At 42.7% G+C, this 13309-nt stretch overlaps 2 protein-coding genes across 2 annotated transcripts in view; both read right to left on the bottom strand.

The window, feature by feature from the left end:
- LOC311225901 (26S proteasome non-ATPase regulatory subunit 4-like) overlaps positions 1–5249 on the bottom strand; it is a gene marked incomplete at both ends in the record, with an annotated part of 140084 nt that extends 134835 nt beyond the window's left edge. Inside the window, 2 exons of the mRNA XM_084311292.1 lie at positions 3358–4012; positions 5195–5249. Of these exons, the coding sequence (XP_084167418.1) occupies positions 3358–4012; positions 5195–5249 (710 nt within the window). The remainder of the gene's footprint in view (positions 1–3357; positions 4013–5194) is intronic.
- Positions 5250–5772: 523 nt separating this feature from the next.
- LOC311224938 (26S proteasome non-ATPase regulatory subunit 4-like) lies at positions 5773–11608 on the bottom strand (the record flags this gene model as incomplete). The annotated part of the gene is made up of 2 exons (XM_084310099.1): positions 5773–5988; positions 10658–11608. 2 exons carry the CDS (start codon positions 11606–11608, stop codon positions 5773–5775), a joined length of 1167 nt encoding a protein of 388 aa, XP_084166225.1.
- Positions 11609–13309: the final 1701 nt, after the last annotated feature.

Here is a 13309-nt window from a genome sequence, read left to right as displayed (position 1 = left end):
AACTCATGCTTAAGGGACCCAGCACAGAGAAGGTCTTAATATACTGCAAGAGCATTTGACACATTAAGCCTTTAGCATAAAAAAGGAATAGGAATAACTTTGCACCCACTGATGTGTGGCATGTAAAATCAAGATTTTGGCTTCAAAATTTCTAATTGACATTTGTCTAGTGTTTTTCTTTTCCTAAATCAAACTGACTTTTCAGGGATATTGATTGATTGATTGATTGGAAATTGGAAATCCCCCATTTTCAATTAATCATAACATATATGACATACAGGTAGACAGTACTGTTGCATCTAGACATTTATGACATACCAGATGATAATATACATTACTGTTACTATTTATGTGTACAAAAGAAGTATAAGAAGAGAGTATATACATTTGAGGGGGAAGAAACTATACATTGGAGAAGGTTTGAGTAGTTTAACATGATTTGTGGAGCTCCCTCTGGTGTTGTGGTCGTGGTATTCACTGACCTTTGGGAAAGTATTTTGACATGTACATGGGTACCTTGGTGGTGTAGTGTATCTTGTAGACCAGGCCCATTGCAAGTTGTTGTACTCTGTCGTCTACTCTAAGCCATCCTAGGTTGTCAAAATGGGCAGAGGTGAGGTGGGTTTTAGGAGTAAGGTCAAGCAGTAGTCTGACCAGTTTGTTTTGTGATGTTTGTAATTTTGTTTTTAGTGCCTTTGCTGTGCTTTGGTACCATGAGGTGCACGCATAGTCGTACCCTTGAATGAGTGCTCCTGCTAGAGTCTTCACTGTATGCTTGTATGCCGTGACAAATAAAACTCTTGACTTGACTTGAGGGTATTCTTGTTTACCAGAGAGGAGATCCGGTACAAGAATCTTGTTCGTTTGGTTGACTTTTTTTATGTATATGTATGCCTGCCCTCGGGCGCCTGAGCAATGGACCAAACAGAGCTGCTGCACCCCCACAATTGAACTTGAGGGAGCAAACGTGTGCTTTTGCACCCCCACTTTTTGATCATGTGAAAAATATGAAATGTCCCCCCCCAATATATAACTGTATACATAACTACGTAATTTCAATCAAATTAATAATACGCAATGACACTTAATAGCGAGTTTTTAAGTTTCCAAAGATTGTGCCCCCCCTGCCCCCCACATTTTAATGGTTTGATCCAGTGCCTCCCACGGCCCCTCCCTCCCCCAGCAGTCAGTGCGCATGCAACGCCGAGCTTTCAAACCATCCCGTATCTCTGTCCGAAACCCTCGTGCAACTGTGAGTACCTTTGAAACGTCTCTGTGATTCTTGTATAACGAGCGGTTCGGGCAGAACCAGTCCTTCATGGCCAACATACGTTGGTCTCCTATCGAGGAGCAAGTGACTGTGGATTCACTCGGTGCATCACAGTCACGGAAGGGGCTAGCTACCTGGTAGATCGAAGCCCATGAGAGTTTGACTTGATTAGGATCCCCATTAGCTGTTGCATGACAACAACCAGTCTCCCTGGGGTCCACACAAAACATAAAACATTACATTCGACAAGACTTTTACAGAACAGTAGATAAAAAACTGATTTCCGAAGTCCATTTTCCTTCAAGCATTGACTTTCATATTTTCCATCAAATACCACTTATTTTCTGATTTTTATTTCATTGGAAAGAAAATAATGATAATAATAATAATAATAATGATAATAAAATAAGAATAAAGTACTTATATCTGCATTTACAGATGCCAGCCTTCAATTCATTATGAATTGAAAATGGGGGACCCAAGTCTTTCTCTGGTCTGCATCCCCTTAACAATTGTGTGTATTGAGCCTTACTGTATTGTACCCATTCTGCAATATGTTAATAACATTTTTAATCAATCAATAACAGATTGCAGAATGGGTACAGCGTACAGTACAGTACAGTACGGCTCAATACACATGCTTGTTAAGGGGATGCAGACCAGAGAAAGACTTCCGTCTTGTTTACATCAGGGTCCCCCATTTTCAATTCATGATGAATTGTAAGTAAGGGTGCAATTAGCACCGTGCAATCCATTCTTTGTGGATCCCGCCCTTAGACTAGTTGAAAAATGTTCATAAGAAAGAGGTGAAATGCTAATAGAAATGTTTCATAATGATGTTCAGTGTATGCATAAGTGTATTGCTCTCCTTAATGTAGAATGATATGGTGACTGTGCAGACTCAGGAAGGAGAGAAAGAGACACAAGAGTTACAGGTAATGGAAATATCAGACAGTCAGCTTAAAGTGTATAGGATAACATAACAAATTAAGACACAAATACTTGGATCATATATCCCCCCTCTCTCTTTCTTTACAGAGTAGCATAAAGATTGTGTATTCAAACCAGTTCAGTGTATTCATAAGTGTATTGCTCTCCTTAATGTAGAATGATATGGTGACTGTGCACTCGGCAGAGAAGGAGAGAAAGAGACACAAGAGTTACAGGTAATGGACATTTTTTTTTTTTCTTTCTTATTAAAAACTTGGCCTATTTGAAAGGAGATTGATTTAATAAAAATAAGAGCGAAAAATCAATATACAGTATATATACATATACTATATAATATATATTATTATTATAGTAATTGGCTATCATACTGCAATATAAACTGAGTTTTATAGTGAAAAGAGCAGCTTTATTGGTCAAGATTGAAGGCTCTATATTGCAGGAAATTGCACGTATAGGTGTTCATTAAATTAAAAAAAATCTGCCGTGGAGGGTGTCGTGCTGGACCCCCTCCAAACCACCCCTTGCCTGTCACTTAATAATCTTGCACCCCCACTTTCAACTATAACTAGGCCGCCATGTGCCTGCCCATGTAGGGGCTTTGATTTGTCCCTATACACTATGTTTTTTTTTATAGATGCATGAATGCCTAGTGAATGAATGTAGTATAGATTATGTTTAAATAGTTTTTATATTCGCTTTAATGTCCTTCTATTTTTCTGTTTATTTCTGGCTTAAACATCTAGCTCACGGACTACAACTGAAAACTAGCAACCCTGCTAATGTTGGCATATTTACAGTTTTTAATTAAGTCATAGAGGATGCTTTATTAATCCAGAAATTGCAAAGAATTTCTAGTAAACTTGATATATAATACGATGAACTTCAAGTTTCAAGTTTCTTTATTAGTTGTCATACAGAAGTACAGAATACTTTTATACAAAATGCTTCTTTCTGTTATGCTCCAGAGACTGTGCTAGGCAAAAATAGATAAGTATAAAATAAGTATAGCAAGTATAAAATAGCAGTCAAGTACGTAGACAAAAGTGTTCAGTATATAAATACAATGCTCAATGTAGAGTAGAGGTAACTGAGTTACCATACAATATACTATACAGTGCAAAGCATTGACTTCTAACCGGTCCTCCTCCTCCTGCCTCTGCCTCTGTTCCTCCATGGACACACGTAGGGCCAGGACCAACTCGGGGTCAGCACCCTGGTCTACGCCGAACTCAAAGTCGCTGGCGCCCAGGCCCATCATGGAGCCTCCCTCACCAGCCAGGATGGGAGAGGGGAGCAGGGCGTCGGCGAGGCTGGGCCCCGGGGGGACCGTGACCAGGTGGGAACCCGTACCCTCTTTCCCATTTAAAGTGTTGATGAAGGCAGTCAGCTTCTCTGTGTTCAGCTCCTCTTCGCCAAAGTTGACAATATCCACATTCACCTTCTCTTTCTTCAAGCGCTTTGCTAGTTTAACAAGGTCTTTCTCTGTGTCTTCCACTGGGCTTCCCACAAAAGCAATGATCCTCATCTTGTGGTTTTTTCCTTGTCTGTGCTTGAGTGCCATGTGAGCCACCCTGATGCCCGTGCAGAAGCAGATGTTGCCGTGGGGCTGGATTGCGTGGAGTTTGGACATGATGCGGCCCGAGTCTGGGGTCAACGTGGTCAGGACCTGACAGTTATTTGCCATAGTCATGAGCCCCACGTCGTTCTCTGGGTTGCTGCGAGTTTTGGAGTGGCATACCATGTTGACAGCATCTTGCTGAGCCTGTAGTCTCGTAGGGAGAAAGTCTCTTTCTTATTAAAAACTTGGCCTATTTGAAAGGAGATTGATTTAATAAAAATAAGAGCGAAAAATCAATATACAGTATATATACATATACTATATAATATATATTATTATTATAGTAATTGGCTATCATACTGCAATATTAAACTGAGTTTTATAGTGAAAAGAGCAGCTTTATTGGTCAAGATTGAAGGCTCTATATTGCAGGAAATTGCACATACAGGTGTTCATTAAATTAAAAAAAATCTGCCGTGGAGGGTGTCGTGCTGGACCCCCTCCAAACCACCCCTTGCCTGTCACTTAATAATCTTGCACCCCCACTTTCAACTATAACTAGGCCGCCATGTGCCTGCCTATACAGTGCTTGTCCATGTAGGGGCTTTGATTTGTCCCTATACACTATGTTTTTTTTATAGATGCATGAATGCCTAGTGAATGAATGTAGTATAGATTATGTTTAAATAGTTTTTATATTCGCTTTAATGTCCTTCTATTTTTCTGTTTATTTCTGGCTTAAACATCTAGCTCACGGACTACAACTGAAAACTAGCAACCCTGCTAATGTTGGCATATTTACAGTTTTTAATTAAGTCATAGAGGATGCTTTATTAATCCAGAAATTGCAAAGAATTTCTAGTACACTTGATATATAATACGATGAACTTCAAGTTTCAAGTTTCTTTATTAGTTGTCATACAGAAGTACAGAATACTTTTATACAAAATGCTTCTTTCTGTTATGCTCCAGAGACTGTGCTAGGCAAAAATAGATAAGTATAAAATAAGTATAGCAAGTATAAAATAGCAGTCAAGTACGTAGACAAAAGAGTTCAGTATATAAATACAATGCTCAATGTAGAGTAGAGGTAACTGAGTTACCATACAATATACTATACAGTGCAAAGAATTGACTTCTAACAATCTGAATCTTACAGGATTAATAAATGAACATGAAATAATTATTCAAGTTAATTAACGTTCACTTTCAACAAGTGTCTAAATGGACAGTCTCCTAAATCTCCCAGCCTTTTGTACATGTAGTATCGTGAGGCTGGACGAGGCGGCGATAACGAGGTTGTTTCTGGGGGGAATACATTTTCATGAACACTGTGTCGTGATTGGTCCGTTCGGAGGCAGCTTTCAGGGGCGGGACATTCTACTGGATTAAAACTTTCGGCCGTAGTACTTTACCAGGCTTTATCTCATGAGATAAAGCTGGGAACGAGGTTATGTCCATGTTCCTCATCAAGGTCACTGTCCCGTCTGGTTGGTCAAAGTTACTGTCTGTCTGGTTGGTCAAAGTCACTGCCCCGTCTGGTTGGTCAAAGTCACTGCCCCGTCTGGTTGGTCAAAGTCACTGTCTGTCTGGTTGGTCAAAGTCACTGCCCCGTCTGGTTGGTCAAAGTCACTGCCCCGTCTGGTTGGTCAAAGTCACTGTCCGTCTGGTTGGTCAAAGTCACTGCCCCGTCTGGTTGGTCAAAGTCACTGCCCCGTCTGGTTGGTCAAAGTCATTGTCCGTCTGGTTGGTCAAAGTCACTGCCCCGTCTGGTTGGTCAAAGTCACTGTCCGTCTGGTTGGTCAAAGTCACTGCCCCGTCTGGTTGGTCAAAGTCACTCACTGCCCCGTCTGGTTGGTCAAAGTCACTGCCCCGTCTGGTTGGTCAAAGTCACTGCCCCGTCTGGTTCGTCAAAGTCACTGCCCTGTCTGGTTCGTCAAAGTCACTGTCCCGTCTGGTTCATCAAAGTCACTGTCCGTCCCTCGCTGCTTCCTCATTTCTTCTTCTCTTCCTTCTTGCCATCCGGCTTGTTTCCTGTCTGGGAGGCCAGGGAGCCCATGGCGTTACGGATGGCCTCGTTGTTGGGGTCGACACCCGGCAGATTCTCTAGGACGCTCTGGAGGAATTCTGGGTCCTGCATCACATCATAGTCATCCTCCTCCTTGGCTGATGCTGTGGTATCCATGGGTGCTGCTGTGTCCATGTCATACTAGGGCGGGCCATACTTTTTTTTTTTTGGAAAATCAATCGAGTGGGGTGTCTAAAATATGTGTTTTTTTGTGGGGAATTCAAATATGGGATTATCTTTCTAATCGGATAACTCCTACCTACATTGTTTTGGATTTCAAAATGGCCGATTTGACCATTTTTCACCCCTTGGCCATACATGGATGCCAACATGAATCTGAAGGAAATCCTAACATGCAAGGTGTCTAAATGATGTGTTTCTTAATGGGGAATTCAAATATGAGTTCATTTTTGGGATAGGATAACTCTAACCTACATCATTTTGGATTTCAAAATGGCCGATTTTACCATTTTTCACCCCTTGGCCATACATGGATGCCAACATGAATCTGAAGGAAATCCTAACATGCAAGGTGTCTAAATTAGAGATGTTCCGATACCATTTTTCCCTTTCCGATCCGATTCCGATACCTAAGCTTTGGGTATCGGCCGATACCGATATTTATCCGATACCAGTGCATAAAAAAAAAATTAAAAAAAAATTATATAAATTATACTTATACTTTTTTTCTTTTTTTTTTTTTTCAGATACTGTTATACTGTTTTTTAGTAATAACTAGAACGTATAGTATTTATTCAACAACAGGTGATTGTATAGATTTGTATTAGTATCATTAATCAATGAGTATGGGCTGCAGCACTGCAGATATACCCTACTCCAATGATCCACACGGACATTAAACGGTGTTGCACTCGCTACTCAGTGGCTCTGCAGATATACCCTATTCAGTCTGTAAGCTAGTGGCAGATAGAACGTTCATGTTGTGATTTTTGATGCAAAATAAATATTCAACATTCTCTTTTGAAACTCCGCCTCAGACTCTTATCCTTTGGCACTTGCTGTACTTTGCTTGCAGGTCTGCAGCCATTATTGCTGGATTATGTGAATAGCACCAACTTTAGACACGGTAACGTTATCAAGCTAAGCTAACTGACCTAGCTCGTCTTCCCGCATTGACATTAAGATAACGTTAGTAATAGTCAGCTAACGCTAGTCCGTAGCTACTTAACTTAAATACAATTCACCGTGGGTGCATTATTGTTGATAGACGGTCACGGACAGTGTTAGGTCCTGGAGAAAGGACAGGCGATCATCTGATTTGATGTAACGTTAAAAGCGGATGTTGTTCCAACTAGCTATCTTTCCAGCTAATGCTATCATAACACCAGCCAAACACATCCCGATTCCCGTCCGAGCTCCCCGTCACACCGCACTGTCGGGGACAATGGAATTTAAGAAAGTGTATCTGCTGTTAAAATGACACAGCATCACACTTTAAAACATGTTCATTTTATAATCCTCACTCTCCGCAGGACTCGGCAGGAGATAAATTACATCATGGGATCGGAGGCTAGAATTTACGTGTACTCGCCGATACCGATACCAGCATTTTAGGCAGTATCGGCGGCATTTCCGATACCAGTATCGGTATCGGAACAACTCTAGTCTAAATGATGTGTTTCTTAATGGGGAATTCAAATATGAGGTCATTTTTGGGATAGGATAAATATAACCTGCATAATTTTGGATTTCAAAATGGCTGATTTTACCATTTGAACCCATTGGTATTGTATTACAAAATTGCAAAGATAAAAAATATATGGGAAATCATTTATAATGACAAAGCCATCAAATTTATTAACAAGTGAACTGTACAGTATATAACTGGATACAACTCCAAAGATCAATAATACTAACAATAATAAATTGTATTTGTAATGCACACAAACACCTAAGTGCTAAATCTCGATCTCCTGACTTCTTGAACTTTGCCAGGTTCCAATATCTTGATTGGACTCATTCTTGGATGGCAAGATCTCCTACTGTACTGCTTTAGCCACCAACCTACAAACACAAACTTAAAGTCAACGTCAGCCATAAATAGGTGAGCTCTTTCCAGAACTACTCAGCAGAAACCTCTGTAACCATTTTAACAAACGTCTCAATGTATTGAGAAAATCCATGGGACTCCATCAATCCTCTATCTTCTTAAATTTGATCAGGTTGCACAAGTCCTGCTTGGATTCATTCTTGGACATCAGCCTCCTGCTGGTCTCCTGAGCCCTGATCCCTCCATCCCTTTTTTCTTGTGAAAAGTACTTAGCAGAGGCCTCAGTCACCATTTTAACAACCCTCTCGATGCTTTGTGTGTGGCAAGGCCAGTCGAGGGGGTGTTGATTAAGTTCTTCACCTCGGAAGTGCTTAGGGAGCAGGTGAGAGGTGGCTCTGACAAATCTTCTGACCAGCTGATTAAGCCACCAATGCTGGAAGCGTCACTATTGATGTGAGGTGTTCTTCTGATCCTGACACAGGAGTCTCCCAGCTGAGTGTCTGGATCCCCCTCTCCCCTGATGGCCAGGATTCTCTCCACCCCCTCAATTCTCTCTTTTTGATCCTCAGAGCACAGCAGTGTTTGGAGGATGGCTTCACTGTGGGCATACCAAGCAGATCTTCTCACAGTTGGCATCACAACATCCAGCACCTCCTTCCTCTGAGACTTGAGGCAGTCCAGCTGAAACAGGATGTGCCTAGGCCCTTCGATTCAGGAGTGCTTGACCTTCATGTTGAACCAACATGGATAATACACTCCAATGATGAATTCCACAATGCATTGTAGATTATTCAGGTTCTTTCTTTTAAGTTGATGCTTTGACACCCAGAGCCTGAGGAGTCTGTTTGCTGTGGTGAGCCAGCGGCTGTGGTTTACCGGTCCAATCTCCAGCAGAGCCAGCCTTGCAGAAAGCACTCCATCCCTGATTGCACAGACCAGCTTATAGCCATAGTGTTGATCAGTTGAGAGATCTTGAATGATCTTCTCAGGCAGCTTGATCAGCGGAGGGCCAAGAAAGATCCTGGTGAAGTTAGGATTGATCTCCAAGTCTGTAACAGAATCAAGGAGCTGTCCTATTGGCCGAGACAATTTGTTGTCAGACAGAGTAGCCCCATCAACTTCAACAATGAGACGGCGCAGTGGAAGTTCACCAGTGTGCAGGTTGCACACCAACCAGACCAGCTTTCTCCCCAGGTGCAGCTCCAGCATTACACCTGCCTTCACCTCAGTGTTGACATTGGTCGAGTCTCCTCCAATGGCCCACAAGGTCTTATCAGAACCTCTCTCTTTCAGCCAGGCAAACAGGACCTTAGCAATCTTCTCTGCATGGGACTCCTCTTTAGTTGCTTTCTCTGGTGTAAAGTGGAACAGATAGTTGCTGCCAGGCTCACTAGCAACACTATAGTGTTCTTCCTTGATCTTTGCAGGAAAAGATTGGTCACTGCCCTCAGCTTCCATCATCACATTGGTCATGTCAATCCGCCCATCAAAGAGGATACAGGAGATCCCCCCCCTCCTCCCTGCACTTCTCCTCAAACTCTTCCCCCAGCTCTTGCATCAACTTTTCTTGTGCTCTCTTAACCTTGTTCTTATCAATCACTTTACTTGTGTCATCTTCTAAGATGAGTCCTGCATCAATCAGAGCTGCAGTTGCTATAGCTGCAGTTGGCCTTAGACCTATGCCATACCTTACACTAGCAAGGGCGATGTTTGGAATCTCATCATAATTTTTCCGTAGCTTTGCTGAAGCTGCAGGGTCAGTTTCAGGAATGAGCTCAACTTCAGGGACTGTAAGGAAGCTCTCAACATCCTTCCTGGCAACCTTGTCTGCTGCTGCAAAGCTTTCTTCTTTGCCCCTTCTCCTTTTCTCTGCCTTCTTTTCCATCCCCTGCCTTTCCAATGTTTTAAGAAGGTAGAGGATTGATGGAGCCCCATGGATTTTCTCAATACATTGAGACGTTTGTTAAAATGGTTACAGAGGTTTCTGCTGAGTAGTTCTGGAAAGAGCTCACCTATTTATGGCTGACGTTGACTTTAAGTTTGTGTTTGTAGGTTGGTGGCTAAAGCAGTACAGTAGGAGATCTTGCCATCCAAGAATGAGTCCAATCAAGATATTGGAACCTGGCAAAGTTCAAGAAGTCAGGAGATCGAGATTTAGCACTTAGGTGTTTGTGTGCATTACAAATACAATTTATTATTGTTAGTATTATTATTATTGATCTTTGGAGTTGTATCCAGTTATATACAGTTCACTTGTTAATAAATTTGATGGCTTTGTCATTATAAATGATTTCCCATATATTTTTTATCTTTGCAATTTTGTAATACAATACCAATGGGTTCAAATGGTAAAATCAGCCATTTTGAAATCCAAAATTATGCATGTTATATTTATCCTATCCCAAAAATGACCTCATATTTGAATTCCCCATTAAGAAACACATCATTTAGACACCTTGCATGTTAGGATTTCCTTCAGATTCATGTTGGTATCCATGTATGGCCAAGGGGTGAAAAATGGTAAAATCGGCCATTTTGAAATCCAAAATGATGTAGGTTAGAGTTATCCTATCCCAAAAATGAACTCATATTTGAATTCCCCATTAAGAAACACATCATTTAGACACCTTGCATGTTAGGATTTCCTTCAGATTCATGTTGGCATCCATGTATGGCCAAGGGGTGAAAAATGGTCAAATCGGCCATTTTGAAATCCAAAACAATGTAGGTAGGAGTTATCCGATTAGAAAAATAATCCCATATTTGAATTCCCCACAAAAAAACACATATTTTAGACACCCCACTCGATTGATTTTCCACAAAAAAAAAAGTATGGCCCGCCCTAATGTCATACTCTCCTCCTGCGAGAGACATCTGCATGGCGTAGGCTATCTGCTCCTCGTCAGTCATGCTGCTGAAGTCGGGGAGCACGGCCGCGCCCGTCTCAGGCTGAGACACAGACATCTTCAACAGGGCCTCGTCGGATTCGTCGGCGGTGGATGTGGGTACCCCTGCCTCCGCTACAGAGGCAGCGGCCGCTCTGCGGTCCTCCTCCTCCTGCCTCTGCCTCTGTTCCTCCATGGACACACGTAGGGCCAGGACCAACTCGGGGTCAGCACCCTGGTCTACGCCGAACTCAAAGTCGCTGGCGCCCAGGCCCATCATGGAGCCTCCCTCACCAGCCAGGATGGGAGAGGGGAGCAGGGCGTCGGCGAGGCTGGGCCCCGGGGGGACCGTGACCAGGTGGGAACCCGTACCCTCTTTCCCATTTAAAGTGTTGATGAAGGCAGTCAGCTTCTCTGTGTTCAGCTCCTCTTCGCCAAAGTTGACAATATCCACATTCACCTTCTCTTTCTTCAAGCGCTTTGCTAGTTTAACAAGGTCTTTCTCTGTGTCTTCCACTGGGCTTCCCACAAAAGCAATGATCCTCATCTTGTGGTTTTTTCCTTGTCTGTGCTTGAGTGCCATGTGAGCCACCCTGATGCCCGTGCAGAAGCAGATGTTGCCGTGGGGCTGGATTGCGTGGAGTTTGGACATGATGCGGCCCGAGTCTGGGGTCAACGTGGTCAGGACCTGACAGTTATTTGCCATAGTCATGAGCCCCACGTCGTTCTCTGGGTTGCTGCGAGTTTTGGAGTGGCAGACCATGTTGACAGCATCTTGCTGAGCCTGTAGTCTCGTAGGGAGAAAGTCTCCATTTCTCATATACTCACTGTTGTCCACGCAGACCATAGTACTTTCAAGCCCCATTTTGAAAACTTCTTTGGTGGGTCCTTAGTTTGTGAAATCTTCTTCTTCTTCTTGTGAATTTCCAGCAGTCAAGACACCATTCAGCGTATTGCTGCCTAACTATAATCTAGTTTACAATCTTCTTCTTAGTTTGTGAAATCCTCTTTCCTGCGTAAATATATATAACACAAATGTTCTAGAATGTTCTATTATGACATCATACAACATTCTAGAACATTTGTGATGTCACAGTATGATGCCATAATAGAACGTTCTAGTACATTTGTGATGTTACAGTATGATGTCATAATAGAACATTCTAGAACATTTGTGATGTCACAGTATGATGTCATAATATAACATTCTAGAACATTTGTGATGTCACAGTATGTCATAATAGAACATTCTAGAACATCTGTGATGTCACAGTATGACCACTTTGAGCTGCAATCTGTATGAATGGTGCTATTGAAATAACATAATTATTTTACATTTATTTAAATTTAAATTTAGAAATATATATTTTAAGACTTCTAAAGAATGTCATGTTTTTAGACATACTATATATATTATTCAAATGGGAGCTAAATATATTATACTTTATTATTATATTACATTATATTAGGGCTGACCCCTATTAGTCGAATAGTCGACTAATCGATCGAAAGGAGCCGTAGTCGACTGCCAACCTCTTAGTCGAATGCTGAGTGGGAAAAGGGGACCAAGGGGAGGAACTATTTCTCTCTGCAGCCTCGGGTCAAAATCAACGTGGGTAGCAGTTGTTGATGGCAGTGATGTACTTCTGTACATGTAGTATCGTGAGGCTGGACAGGGTGGCGATAACAAGGTTGTTTCTGGGGGGAATACATTTTCATGAACACTGTGTCGTGATTGGTCCGTTCGGAGGCAGCTTTCAGGGGCGAGACATTCTACCGGATTCACACTTTCGGCCATAGTGCTTTACCAGGCTTTATCTCACGAGATAAAGCTGGGAATGAGGTTATGTCCATGTTCCTCATCAAGGTCACTGTCCCGTCTGGTTGGTCAAAGTCACTGTCTGTCTGGTTGGCCAAAGTCACTGTCCGTCTGGTTGGTCAAAGTCACTGTCCGTCTGGTTGGTTGGTCAAATTCACTGCCCCGTCTGGTTGGTCAAAGTCACTGCCCCGTCTGGTTGGTAAAAGTCACTGCCCCGTCTAGTTGGTCAAAGTCACTGTCCGTCTGGTTGGTCAAAGTCACTGTCCCGTCTGGTTCGTCAAAGTCATTGCCCCGTCTGGTTCGTCAAAGTCACTGCCCCGTCTGGTTGGTCAAAGTCACTGCCCCGTCTGGTTGGTCAAAGTCACTGCCCCGTCTGGTTGGTCAAAGTCACTGCCCCGTCTGGTTCATCAAAGTCACTGTCCCGTCTGGTTCATCAAAGTCACTGTCCCGTCTGGTTCATCAAAGTCACTGTCCGTCCCTCGCTGCTTCCTCATTTCTTCTTCTCTTCCTTCTTGCCATCCGGCTTGTTTCCTGTCTGGGAGGCCAGGGAGCCCATGGCGTTACGGATGGCCTCGTTGTTGGGGTCGACAACCGGCAGATTCTCTAGGACGCTCTGGAGGAATTCTGGGTCCTGCATCACATCATAGTCATCCTCCTCCTTGGCTGATGCTGTGGTATCCATGGGTGCTGCTGTGTCCATGTCATACTCTCCTCCTGCGAGAGACATCTGCATGGCGTAGGCTATCT

Source organism: Notolepis coatsorum (genome assembly GCF_963971535.1).
Source record: "Notolepis coatsorum genome assembly, chromosome: 3".
Taxonomy (NCBI): domain Eukaryota; kingdom Metazoa; phylum Chordata; class Actinopteri; order Aulopiformes; family Paralepididae; genus Notolepis; species Notolepis coatsorum.
The sequence above is the reverse complement of the archived record's forward strand: the minus strand, read 5'-3'. Positions and strand labels throughout refer to the sequence as shown.